General features: G+C 50.9%; 1 protein-coding gene across 13 annotated transcripts in view; it reads right to left on the bottom strand.

Moving 5' to 3' along the window:
• pard3bb (par-3 family cell polarity regulator beta b) overlaps positions 1–14,199 on the bottom strand; it is a 166,413-nt gene that overhangs the window by 102,977 nt on the left and 49,237 nt on the right. For 12 of the 13 annotated variants that reach the window (XM_027025790.3, XM_027025788.3, XM_035523518.2 and 9 more), the window contains 2 exons: positions 13,300–13,397; positions 3,885–3,961 (listed from right to left, as the gene is read on the bottom strand). In XM_027025790.3, coding sequence (XP_026881591.2) covers positions 3,885–3,961; positions 13,300–13,397 — 175 coding nt within the window. The remainder of the gene's footprint in view (positions 1–3,884; positions 3,962–13,299; positions 13,398–14,199) is intronic. The other variant, XM_081713529.1, reaches the window with a different exon arrangement.

Genomic DNA, 14,199 nt, shown 5'->3' on the forward strand with positions numbered 1-14,199 from the left:
CTCTCTGCTGCACTCATTTAGAAATGAGGCACAGAGGATGAAAAGATGAGGGAGGGAGGGAGTGCTGGCACAGGTGTCCTCTTTATTTACCTGCTCCTTTCTTTCACAAACTCCGGGGGTGAGGGCAGGAATAAAAGACAGGGCGCAATGAAAGGGGCGCATTCGGCGTGCTCTCGCGCCCGCTCTCGCGCTCTCGGCAGAGCCTTCAAAGTGCTGCGCTCGCACAGATTTGCTCAGGAGAAACAAATAAAGACAACAAATGGGCGCGGGCTCCGACGCAGCCGCGTTCTCTGACTGGGAGTGCGGCGAACGTCGCGCCTCTCCCAAAGAGATGGAGCGGAATTAGCTGCCACTCCTCCTCTGAATAGAGGAACACGGAGCCATTTGAATACAGTTGCTGCCTTCTTTATGCGACTGAGATTATACGCGAGGATTCAGGACGGTATTATGGGGAATGGACTGCAGCGAGTAATGGAAGATGCATGTGGAGAGGGGCACGCTCACGCACATAAAACTGTCTGCACTCTCCCAGAGAGCTGAAATTATCGTCTTATTCACTAGACTACCTTTCATTCACTCATCAGGCATCCAGTCACTCACATGCCATGTGCATGAATTTGTGTAATGTGTGTCTAAGCTTTAGAAAAGGGAACAGATTTGGTTTTGATTTATTATTTCGTATTTAGCATGTGTCTATTAGCAGTGCAAGAGTATATTGAATATGGCGTTGTTAGAAAATCTGATCCCAGAGTAACAATCCACACGCTTACAAAGACTATAAGTGATTATTTCTGTGCTTTGATAGGCTGCTTATAACGAACGATCCAGTGGCTCTACAAGTGACTCAGATTAGAAAAGGAAACCAAACGAATCCTACTGGATTCAAAACGATGATGAAAATGACCTCTGCTTTGGCACAAAGGAGAAAGAAACCTGGGCCAAACTTAAAAACATAATTACAAAGTGAATACTGCCTTTAAATAAAAGCTAAATATCAATACTACACCATTTTTAATACAACGCTGCATCAATCCTTTTAAAAAACAGAGAAAAATAAATAGATAACTAGGCGGCGAGTTTCTCGTGGCGATTCGTCCACTGTCCAATGGAAGGAGTAAACAACCCCAGAAGCTTACAGTCGACGCACGGCCAGCCTTGGCACGTCCTTTCTTCTCACAAAGGCCTTTGCTGGGCCGAGGTCTGGCCTCTCCGCCCACCTGACAGCCTCCACCGCTCTGATCCCGTAAAAGGGCGTAAAGGCTGTCACTACTGGAGCAGCGCGCCGTACCCCTCCCCGAGCCCACCGTGGCTTTAATCCACTCTAATATGGGCCCAGATTACCAGGCCCAGATCTTCTCACATCTTCTATTGCTTCCCGCTCTAGAACAGGTTTGGGATTAATTGATTTCGGGAGAGATTTTTCGACTTCCATTACCAAAGTCTTATGCATCCGGGTTTTATCCACGAGGAGCCGGGTGAAGGCAAATCTTCCGTATCAGTGTTAATCTAAAACAAAATGAAAGTGGCGTGAACAGTGTGTCTGAAACATATCCCTCAGATTCAATCAAACTTGGCTGGGCAAACCAAGATTCAGGTGCCGGAGGGGGCCGGGAGAGAGGAGAGGTTGGAGCTTAACTTCCTCTCTCTCGCTCGCTCTCTCGCTGTCTGATAAAGAGGATGTTTATCAGTGTGTGTGTGATTGGCAGAGAGGGTGATGAGAGAGAGACGATAAACGAGTGTCAGTGTGAAAGAGGCTTCGGGGCTTTGACAGCAGCCTGTCAGCGGCACAATAGAGCAGCAGATAAGGGAGAGCAGACCCCACGGCCCTGAGAGGAGAGAGAGAAGAGGGGGAGCAGTCAGAGACAGGGACAGGACAGGAAAAGAAAGAAAAAAGAATAAGGGAAACAATGAATAGGAGGTAACAGGAGAATGTAAGGATAGAAACGACAATAATTAAATAACCAGACCGAAATGGAATGGAAGCAGACAAAGTCCTGGTAGGAAGGCACCGGGTGAAATCAGACAGAGAGAGAGAGAGAGAGAGAGAGAGAGAGAGAGAGAGAGAGAGAGAGAGTGTGTATGGAAGGCGGATGCAGCAGAGAGAAACAGACCAGACGTGAGAGGTTTGAGCGCTCTAAAGAAACAGACAGACAGAGGAAAGACAGACAGGCAGAAGGCCAGATGGACAGAGGCAGACAGACAGCGAGACCAAAAAAAGATTACTCAGACAAACAAACGTTGCATCTCCAGCTCGGGCGGGCGCGTACATGCTATCGTGCGCCGTCGCGCCGCCGTGACACGCCTTTAGCTCGGGCTGCTGGCTTGTTTCCACGGACGTTATTCGCTTCTTTGCCGTTCAGCGCTTCTCGCCGCCGCGAGAGAGACGAGGCTGCAGCCATCCGAGACACGTTCGACGCGAGACGAGGCGTCGCAGCTGACCGCTGCCCGCCGGCCTCGCCGCACACGGGCAGAACAGCAGTGCGGGACGCCGGTTGCCGCGATACGGCCGCCGCGCCGGCCGCGGTCGGGTTTCGAGAGTCTGTTGCTCGGCAGGTCGGCACAGGAGCGACGTTTATGGCGGAGGGTGCCCTTTAACATTAAACAAACAGAAAAAGCCAAACAGAAAATACGGAAAGCGCAGAATACACACAAAAGACGCAGCGAACGGCAAACAGACGTGGGCGTGTGACCCGCCCTTCTCAGTGAGGTCGCGCATGCTCCGGTATCCAGCCCACCACACACGGCGCTTTCTGCCTCTCCGCACACACTCTGTATGGCATCTTTTTCATTTTTTTTTTTCCTAGACGATATTTTAAATGGTTGAGGTGCAGTGGGCCATTTTTACTTTACACACTCCTACAGGCCTGCCGTTAGCCGGTGGCGGGTCACACTTAACGGCTTTCAATTTCTACGTTTCAAGTGCCGGCGATAATTCATTTTTTCTTCTCAATTTCAAGGGTCGTTTGCTGGCTGCGAGGAGCATTAGACACTGCCGGGGCTGGGGGGTGGAGGGGGGGTGGTGGTTTGGAGGCTGGGAGGGTGGAGTTGCGTGGAGGTTGAGGGGGTGCCCGGGGACCGTGTCCGCCATCGTAGCGGGTTGACGTGGGGAGAGGCGGCTCGTGCGGCAGAGATAGGGGTCAAGAATGAGGAGGTGACCCCATCGGTTCTGTTGAGTGGCCCTGTGAGCTCCCCTCACAGGGCCACGGTCTTCTCCCAGGTGCGGCGGGAGCAGCAGAACCAGCGAGACCCGCGCAGCTAGAGCTCGGTAACTGGTCAGACCGCCCTGCCCCACCCTGCGGCCCGTGAGCAGCGCCCGCGCGGAGCAAAGGTTTCACCAGTCCGCTCATTTCTCCGGCTTTACTTGGACGCGCGTTTTCCTGGAGCTGGCCGTTGATGACAGACAGAGATGTGCTTCATGTGTGTACTATGCGCACACACAGCAGGCTCCATATCTCAGGGCTCTGCTCTCTGGTTCTGACTCTCAGATCTGCTCCGAGCCTTGCAGGACAAAAGAGAGGGGGCATCTCTAATCCCAAACCAGCTCATTAGCCATCCACACACACGCGCGCCAATTTATGCACATGTTTATTTGTGTCGTTAACCCTCTTTCCCTGCGCTTTTGTTGTCGTTTAATGATTCATCATTTCATATGCGAGTTCAACGTTGCCTTGATCTTTTCAGCAAAGAGCAGGGAAATTAGAATGCCTGCTAATGAGATGAGCAGAGACAGAGATGGAAAAACAACACTGTGGGACAAAACAAACGCACATACAAAAGCACAGCAGCGCACACACACACACGCGCGCAATTACCAATGAAATACAACATGCCATGTGAGACCGTCTCGTGTGCACACGTCCACACACGCATGCACGCAATCTTACTTGTTAGTGAAGGTCGCGGCTTTGCTTTGGGACAGGTGTACAGCGCGCTCCTCCACACCGGTCCTCGCGTCATGAGGCTGTGTTAAACAGACAGAACAAAGCCATGAAAAGTGGCGTTTGATGAGGGCGGGTGTGAACATTTCTAACGTGGTTAATTATTCAGTAATTCAGTAATTATGGTGTTTCTGTGCATGCATGTGTGCATGCACCTGAGCTGGGCTCTGCTGTAAAAAGTCAAACATGCCGTATGAAAGCGCGGATGTTTGTGTGTACAGTGAGGAACTGCTTGCATGAGGCCTGTCAGGCATCAGTTTATAAATGATATAGTAATTACTGGCTTTATTAATAGATTGTGTGTGGAGGTAAGGACGTCCAGTGCTGCTCACACTATGTGACACTAATTACTGTATGTAGCATGTAACACTCATTACGAAGACCCGTGTGTGTGTGTGCGCGCGACACTAATTATCGTACGTAACGTAAGGCTGTGTGCGCCTATGTCACAGTAATTGCTGTACATCATCAGCTTTGGAGGTACTGGACGGGCCAAGCACCACACTCCAGTGAGCCCAATGCATCGTGGGTGCCATTCAGATTTGACAGGACGTATGGAAGGGGTGGATGCGAGGAAGAAAGGCCTGACGTAGTGCCCTCTAACCTCCGACCCCATCAGCATCGCCCACGCAGGGCTGCGTATATGAGGCCACTCCCGCAGTTTGCGGGCGTAGCAGGGATCAGGCAGCGGGGGTGGGGGTGGGGTTAGTGGTTCTGCAATTTGCCTCACCCAAGCACAGGGGTAATAACCACAGAGCCTGAATACAGAATACGAGAAAGAAAGGGAACATTCCATCATATCCCTGAAGTCCCTTCCTAAAGCCTCCCCCGGGGCCACCCTCGACCTCGGACCGCCCTGTTCCAGAGTGCGCGGCTAGGTATCTGTAAAAGAAATGGCCTCAGAAATGTCGGAATATCAGCCACGGAGCCCGGTTCGCGCTCTGCATGCACAAGGCGCAACGAGGGCGCTCCGGCAGGTCCAGGGGGGAAGGAGCGCACACGGAGTACCCGACTGGGCCTGCCCTCAGCCCAGGAGCCAGCCCGGACCTGGCCCTCACGGGAGGACGCGAACCCCTGAGCCGTCCCGCCACACGGCAGTTACGCCTCCAGGGCACAAGTGCTGGGATCGCACCTGAGGTTTTAGGGAATGGGTGCTAAAGAAATGAATAGTGTTTGTTTCCATTAAAGTGAAAAAAAAAAACAAAGGCTGGTGTTCCCATCCAGTTAGTAGCAGAAGTGAACACTGTAATGTGACTGCCAAGGCAAACACAGGAACAATGATGGCGTGTTCCCACGAATATAGCATCACTCCCGACATCCTCATTAGGAAGACTTGAAGAAACGGCCCATCAACGATCGAAAATTCAAACCAGACACAGGGAAGGGCCAACAAGCATGAAGGTACCACCGCGGGCCATTTTAATTGGTACCCCCGGTACGCGATTGATCTACCTAGCTTAGCCTGCTAACGCTACGCTCTGGTCATGTTACTCGTCACGGCGGAGAGGGGATTAGCGTAGCCGTATGCGACTCGCTCGTTTGTGCGCTCTTAGTGCGGAGTCCACCTGCGCCGACCCCCTTCTGACAGGTGGTACGTCCCAGAGCGAGCGAGCGCGTGAGCGCAACGTGCGCGGGGTGCAGCAACGCAGAGGGCGGAGCAAACTCGGGGCGCTACCATTTCAAGTCCAGGCGTTGGCGGGGGATTTGGGAGGGACGTAGTACATCATAAATCAATTGCAGCGCTCGATGCGGCGCCATCAGCTCGGTGCCCGCCACAACTGATGGACCTATTCGCCCAAACGTCCGCGGTTAGTCTGATGCCGATTACGGAAAAGGGAGGTAGAGTTAGAGCACTGGAAATGGATTTCAAGGGGGGGGGGGGGGGGAGGCCTTAGATTAACATAACATTCCATACAGGCCATCGCTCAGTAAGGGGAGCTGTGGACAAATAAAGGAAATGCTGGAGAATTTGGGGTGATGTCATTAGCATTCACATTAGTAGAACAAATTAGCAAATTGCCCAAATTAAAATGCAATTATCTCAGTGGAGATCCTACATCAGCATAGATTGTTTACTGTCTCCACTAATAGCTCTGCATCAATCCCAAATGTGGACAGGTTATTGCACATATTTTGTATTTTCTTAAATTGGATCATGGACTTTGATGGCACTATAAGACGTGCACGTATTCTTCACTCTTGAACTTGTACTTGTAGGATATCACTAATGTTTACATGGTCTAAGGCTAAAATTATTCCTTAATCTGTATATATTTAAGGGGGGGGGGGGAGGGGTTGTACTCCTGACTGAGGAACCTTAAAAATCTATTTATTCTGTGCCAAAAAAAAAGAAGAAGGAACAGTGCATTCTTTTCAAAGTATAGAGACTTTCCATGCATGGGTAGGTATGAGCTGCACAGAAGACAGCTCCGAACTTGGAAAACGCTGACACCACAGCACATGTCTCAAAAGCGGAGAATGGTTAAATTAATCACTGGATAGGATTACTGTCCTTGGACATTGCACCCACATACGAGACATTATGGGACAGGACCTTTCTTCTAGCAAGCCAGCAGAGTCGATTCAAATTTCCAGTGCATGCATCAAACAGGGCTGCGAGAACAAAGCTCTAATTAAAGGAACAGAAACCTCCCTTGTAAACAGTTTTTGGAGCAGTTTTTGGTGTGTAATATTGCTGCAGCTTGGTCACTCTTAAATCACACAGGAAATGCGTGAAACTATGCTGCCTCCGACTGCCAAACAACAGGTGGAGTGTTAGGGCAGCAGGAAGTGATACAATAGGAGTTACTGTGTGTCTCTATCTATTAAACCCCAGAGGTTAGAGACATGGATAATATTCCCAGAGCAATTAGCGCTAACGGAGGTCCTCCCGTGGGAGGTGATACTAATGGCGGCAGGTACGGCACAGCAGAGAGAGACAAATAAACCTACAACAGTGTCCCCATAGGTGTGGGCATGAACAGTCCTGCACAGCAAACCCAGAGGACCAGGAGTCTGAGCCAAAGACTAGACCAGGAGTCTGAGCCAAAGACTGGTCCAAGACATTGAAACACTTAAGAACTGTGTCAAAGCAGTAATAAGATGATGTGGTGTGATAGTTATCATCAAAACATTTTCTAAGCCGCCACGATAAACGTTAGCGACTGCAAGATTGCAACATAAAGAAGGGTGTGACAAGACTCGTCCATCAGCAGAGTGAGAGGTGGGGCACTGCTACGGTTTTAAGTTTGTTACCGTATCCAGATGTATGGTACTAACGGCTGAATGATGAATCTCTGAGTGCCACAGCATTAGTTAAAACACAGGGGCTCCGGTGCAGCCGCATTCTAATGGACTAAATTCTCTCTCTCTCTCTCTCTGAAGGCACTGCGAACCCTAAATCTCGCCCTTCACCATCCTCAGACACGAGCAGTGGTCGCTGACACACAAGAGAGACTACAAAGTCTAAGCTTAAGGATACTTTATACTGTAGGATATATGCATGTTGCATTCCTGGCACGGACCTCTTCAGGCCTCGGGTCCACGGCGGAGGCACGGGAGAAACCGACCGACCGACGTTCAACGGTAATGCGGAGGGCGACCGTTGTGCTCGATGGAAATTCAACGAAGAAGAATAAATACATTTAAAAAAATTAAAGTTGACAAAAGGATTCACATGGAGTATAAAACCATTTCAAATCGTGTCCGCCGCAGGCCGAGGGCGAGGCCTTCCTCCAGGTGCCGTTTAAGTGCTCTCTGCGGCGTGAAGAGTACTTTAAAAAAACCTGCCTTGGCTGTTCACAGAGGAGAGGCTACGCAGTAGGCCCGCTCTGCCTTTCTCTTTTGCCCACTTATTTCTCCTGTAAAGGCCAAGTGACAATCCGAACAATTACTCAGGCCTATTACCACAATCCCTCCACCCCCTCCCCCTCGCCTAGACCGCGGTGTGACGGAGGCAGTAGCTTGGAGTGCATTAGTGAGCTCCAACCCTGTCATTTCTCAGGCACACTCACTTATTACAGACATACTGGCAGGTGGAGGGGGGCGGGGTGCGGGTTTGGCTGTCACCATCTCTGCCTTGAGAAGGGACGGGGAGAGAAAGGGAGGGGAGGTGAGCGAGAGGGAACAAGAGAAGAAAAAGAACGAGGGCAGGAGAGGAGCGCAAGAGGATGGAAAGAGACGCGAGCGAGTTGCTTTAAGAGAAGCGTATGAAAGAAGAATATGAAAGCCACAGGAGGAGTGAGAAAAAGGCAACAGCGCCAGTGTTGGCCTCTTCATAACACCGCGGGCTCTGCGCGGAAAGTTCACCGACTTCTCGGAATTCTGTAGTCATTTTCGTTTGTCAAGAATGTGACGCTTGAAAAGAGGGAATTATGTTCTTTATTGAGCTTTGCCGCCGTAGCTTGAACATGTGGAAAGTTTAATGGTGCGCCATGTGGAGATTTGGGCCATGGTGCAGGCTAATGCACCGTCATTACGTTAAAACCCACACATGTGCAGCGCCTGAAACAAACTCCCCCACTACCTACCCACCCACCCGGCAAACAAGGGAGAAACAGTGCACCCCACTCCCATGTTCCACGAGGGTGTTGATGCTGGTGATTTTAATGTTTTAAAAAAGGCATGAACGAGGACGTGGAAAATAAGACAGAACAGAGTGCAGACAGTGACATGTTAATGGCGCTGGTAAACCATGTAATTTCCATGTCTGCATTCGGAGGCTTTTCTGCGTGCGCTGTCCTTTCAGTGCTCTGGGAGACTGCAGACACGGCACAGAGCAGCACCCATTCCAACTCCTCCTCTCTTCCCCAGCGACATGCCAAGCAGCTGCCCTTGGCCTCGGAGAGCAGCCAAGGACTGGCCCGGGATGAGCTGAGCGCTGTGGTGGAGACCGAGGTGCCGAGGTATGGTGGTTCCAAAGGAAAGCCCACTTTAAGCGCTGCGGAATCCAGTAAAGAGGCTATGAGGGAGGAATCCGACGGCGCGGCAACGTCTAAGACGGCACGGGAAAAAAGCACGTACGCAACCGTCATGATATTCTCCAGTGCGGAGACGTCCTGGGCCGCCGGAGGGACGTGTGTCTTCTCGGCCATCTGTGTGGGAAGCAGCAAAGCTCATGTCGAGGTCACTGCACTGGCAGGAGCTCCAGCACCCCCGCAGGGGTCAGGAGGGGCACAACCTGACCTGCCCGGTGCTCGGCGAGATCTCATGGGCCATGCAGCGGGTACACAGACACTAGGGAGGCGCTCTGGTGAGGAGCGGAGGCCTTTGCCTGAACTCTTCTCCTGCTTTTTTCGAGCCGAAAGAAGGAACGAACGTTGCGGTGAGGCGCACGGCGCGCCCGGGGCTTGCTGACTGGCGTTTCGGCCCCTCCCACCATACACAAACACACCTAAGAGCGCGCGGTCTCCTACCAACACATACCTCCTCCTGCTGTGTGAGCCTTCATCAGTGAAAAGCGCCAGTTTAATTGCCCCCGTTGGGCTGAGAATGGGGGGGGGGTGGGGTGGAGAGAAGAGAGTGAGAAGGAGAGAAGCAAAGAACAGAGAGAGAGAGAAGGCTGAATAGGTGTTAACTGGGAACTCATGAGAGTAGGCAGAATTAAATTGGATGAAAAACAGTTTTAATTCAAGCATTTGTGTCTTTTTTAAGCCGAATTGTAAAGCAGCATGAGAAGTGAGATGCAGAGAGATAAAAACGATACATTCCAGACATTTTTAACACACAGTATCGGTTTCCAAGGTGCTAACAAGGACAGAGGAGAGAAGGGATCTGACCCTGTTACACATAAATGAGTGGCACTATACCACTGTGCTGTCGCAAAAATAAATCGCAATCTCACAATCGTAACAGCGCCGTCATTGTAACCTTGGCCTTAATGCAGACTGATAAGTGTTTTGCATTTGTCTAAGTTGTACAGGCACCAAAATCACTTGGCCAGAATCAATGCGGTTCTTGAACTATTACTGAACTATTCTATTTGTAATGCCTGGTGTAACCTGAGGCTATATTATAACGTGCAGATGCTAAACACATGGTACGATATGCTTAACTGCACCAACAGCACAAGGGCAGGGCGAGATCTGTCTGCTACGGTGTGCCTGAATCAACTTCTGCCGCTTGTTTATGTACAACGCCGCCTACTCGCTCACTGTCCAAAACAACACTCTCACTGGGACTGTCGTGAGAGACTAAATGCGTAAAAATAAACTCCCACACCCCATGGCACACACCGGTGTAGGCTAAGCTAGTGTTTGCCACCTCCACAACGGATGTTTTTCCTCGAGAGCGGCTTCCGTGATCACCACTGAGCCTACGCGGCAGAAACTGGGCTTTTGAAAGATTTTAACACGCCCGTGCGTGTTCTGAGTGCTCCTGGGATCTTTGGGGGTGTTGGGCGGTGAACCCGCGCTCGGCCTGCTCCTTGGCTGCCGTGCGCGGCCTAGGCCGTGACGTCACTCTTCACACTGCGCAGGTGGAATTCCCGAGAAGCCAGCCCTGCTGCGCTCTCCAAACCCAGGGCCCGGCACTGGAATCACTCCATCTGGAGTGAATTTCCTGCTCCCCTGTCACTGTTGTTCCACACGGCCACTTCACCAGCCTGCGAGGGCTCGGGTGGGAAGCCCTGCTCTAAGACGGGACGTGTGGAGGTGTAGCCTCTGACCAAGTGTGCTTGACGTCTGAGCACATGTTCCTCACAAACACGGTGGAGTTCCTACTCCAGCCAAGTCGGTTAGTTCTGCTCTAGAGCGCGTGTGCGCATCTCTCCGTGAGCCCGCCGCCACAAAACGGAAAGGATTCTTTCTGGTGGGCAGACGGGCAGAGCGCTGCCCCAGGGACACGACTGCCGGGATTTCAGGGCGAGGGCACACAGCTCCCACTGTGACCGCCGGGGACAGCAACAGGCCTGCAGCATGAGGAAAACAAGGCCCGTCTTTAATTAGCACCTGCGGGAAATGCAGCCTTCGAACGTGAACCATGCTATCGCTCCGTGCCTGAACCGCAAATACATGCACTAGGGAGAGGGAGAATGAGAGGGAGGGGGAGAGGGAGGGGGAGAGAGAGAGAGAGAGAGAGAGAGAGAGAGAGAGAGAGAGACACCTGGCAAGGTTGCTAAGCTCAGCTTTTATCTGGAAGACTCTCAGAATGTGAAGTGAAATTAGAGAGGCGATCCGGAACGACGGGAGCCTGGAGGACGGAGAGAGAACAGAGTGGAGAGCGTGAGGGCCCGGCTCACATTGGTGAAATCCGAACTGAAATGAGAGGTGAGGGCTGGCTTTCGAAACTTGCCTTTCGCATGCCTTTTGGTGGGAATCTTTTATTTTTTTGGGACATCTTAAAGAAAGTGGAGCTGCCCGGCAGTATTTTAAAAAAACAAGCTCCGTCTCTGAGATTCCTGAGCCAAGCTTGGCCGGGCCTCACTGAACCACATCAAAGGCCTGAAGACAACAGGATGGAGGCAGAACGCGAGGCGCCTGCCTAAGCTATGATGAATCCCGCGCTGCGCAAGCCGCTCTTTTGCTGCGCTCGCTCCGTTTCTCCCTCTCACTTTCACTGCTACTCCATTTCGTGTCGTTCTCCCTCCGTTTCCTCTCTCCGGTCGTCCCCGTGCCGCCACATCGGAGTGAGACTAAATACACCAACACGGCACGCACACAATTTCACTGTTTGGCCCAGATACCTGCTCCACATTCCACGGCACAGTCAATTATATGAGACTGTGTGTGTGTGTGAGAGAGTGTAAATAAGGCTTCTTACAACAAAATCAAAAGAGTGAGTCACGCTGGCTACCTACAGACAGACAGACAGACAGACAGACACACACACACACACACACAATATAAAGAGAGAACCAAGAGAGAGGACACAGAAACAAAAGAGCAGACAAAAGATTCCCTGGGACAGAGAAGGGGAGAGGGGCACAGGAAGTGGTGGGGAGGAGGGTCCTGAATCACCTTGCATGGAGAGGAAGCCCCTCTGTTTGGGAATGTTTGGGGAATGTTCCGGAACACTGGCAGAGCTCTCCCCACTGCCATCAACCAGAAAGAGGGAGCTGACTGATCCCACCAGGAACGGACCGGAGAGACTTTGGGGAACGGAGAGACAAGTGTGACGTGGGAAAGGGGAAGACCGTTAGCTGTCTCAGTGGCGTTCTGGTGTCTGACAGCTCGTGCTTGTCTGAGAGAAAGCACACTGGCAAGGCCCTTATAAGGGCCAAGGATTCAGTCATGTGTGACAGGAACCAGAAAAAAAAAAAAAAAAAAAAGCAACACCCCCTCCCCCCAGAACAGCCAGAGTCAGACGCTTCACCCGATCCCGCAGGAATGGACCCGCCTCTGATCTGCCCCGCCAGGAGCGGGGGGGGCAGAGAGAATGCGGGAAGGGCCCGGGCATAAATCACACACGCCAGACCCACGGCCGCTCACACGAGCACAGGCCGGGTCAGTGCTGATTAATGAACAGCGCCAGACAGAGGTCAGCATCTCAATCACGGGTTCAGGATGTGGTCACGCGTAGAGTAAACAGTTTCCGGGAGAACACAGAGGTGTCGCGCGCTGACAGATTCGTCAAGTGGATGCACCTGTCTCCAGGGTCGGGGGATGACGAGTGCCGAGCTGGGAGGGGAAAAACTCCGTGTCGGGGTAAACATACAAGAACGGACATGAGCAAGAAACGAGAAGAGAGAGAAAAAAAGGTTAAAAAAGAGACAGACAGGCAAGCAGACAGACACACAAAGAGAGAGAGAAATATAAAGTGCATTAATGTGAGCTACCATACTCCAATAAAAAGGGCCTGAATGAGCAGAGTGGTAATCATAAAAACTCTATCTATTTGGAATCAGTCCATTAAGCAGGAGGGAAAGAGTGTGTGCGCTCTCACGGAGACAAATAGAAAAGACACTCGGCTAACTCGCAGACGCGCCCTAAACACATCCACGCAGTCCATCACGAGCACTTCACTCCTCCTCCATCTTGGCTCAGTCGCTCTCCTATCCGTCCGCACGCCTATTAGCATTTTAGTGGGTAACAGTGCACATACAAATACGGGCAAATGACGAAACGCAACAAAGGGGAGCGCAGGGAGATGTGGCGAGCGTGATAGGGAGAGCGCGCAGGCAGCGGGGGGCGAGCGGGGCTCGGGACAGGTCGGGGCTGGGTTCGCTCGTTCGGTTTCAGTCATTCGGGTTTTTAGTTTTCTACACTTCACGGGAGAGGGTGTCTGTCTGGGTGTGAGCGGCTCTGTAAAGGACACTGCACTTGATGTGAATGAATAGAAGGTGAATCAATACGTTAGTGGTAGGAGGAGTAGCAGTAGCAGCGTAAGGGTAGTGTGAGTGTGTGTGTGTGTGTGTGTCTCTCACAGGTGGCCTGTCATCTAGGTCATCGCTGCGTGGGGCTCCGTTCTCTCCCACGGGTCCCAAAGCAGAGTCACTGCTGCTTCTCACCATCAGAGGAGTGTCTGAAAAACACACACACACACACACACACACACACACACACACACACACACACACACACGTCTCAAAGCTAATTCAATATAGATAAATCAGTGGAATTCTTATACACCATTATTTATGAAAAGACTGCTAATAAAAATAATTCAGTAAATAGAAAACCTAATTCCAAAGCTGTAAATGTCAAATCTGTGAAAAATGACGACAGCTCTGGAAATCACAGCGCCAGCAACCCGCCCAAAACACCAGACTCCAGTTTCAGCCCGACGGATTTCATATAGCTGCAACCCAGTGGAACGACCTGGATTTAAAGAAGTGGTCTGATCTTGAAACATGTCAAAAACCAGAGAAACCTAACTGACATATACGAACGACTGCAGTACTTCATGTCAATATTAAACACATTGATTAAACATTCACATTTCACTGGGAAAAAAAGCAGGAAGAAACTGAAAAACCCTTGTGATTTGTGAGTATGTGCAAATCTGACCTCATTATTCGATTTAACTATTCAATTTAATTAAAGTTCTTTAGGAAATAACTCAGTGACTCAATTAAAATCTCAGACTTCACCATGGCCTCCAGCGTGAAGGCTGGGAAACAAACACACACACACACACACAATCCTCAGGGAGATTTAACTTTGATATAGACTAAACAATGCTTTTCTGAAACATTTGCTTTCTTTTGCATCCATGCTGGGATTATGATGAAATGTAACCCACTGTCTTTTTGCCCTCAACATCGTCTCAGCTAACTGGAGACCATATAAAACTGACGTGCCAGTACAATCCACCATCAGTGCCT

Source organism: Electrophorus electricus, chromosome 4 (assembly GCF_041902795.1).
Source record: "Electrophorus electricus isolate QZ-2024a chromosome 4, ASM4190279v1, whole genome shotgun sequence".
Classification (NCBI taxonomy): Eukaryota; Metazoa; Chordata; class Actinopteri; order Gymnotiformes; family Gymnotidae; genus Electrophorus; species Electrophorus electricus.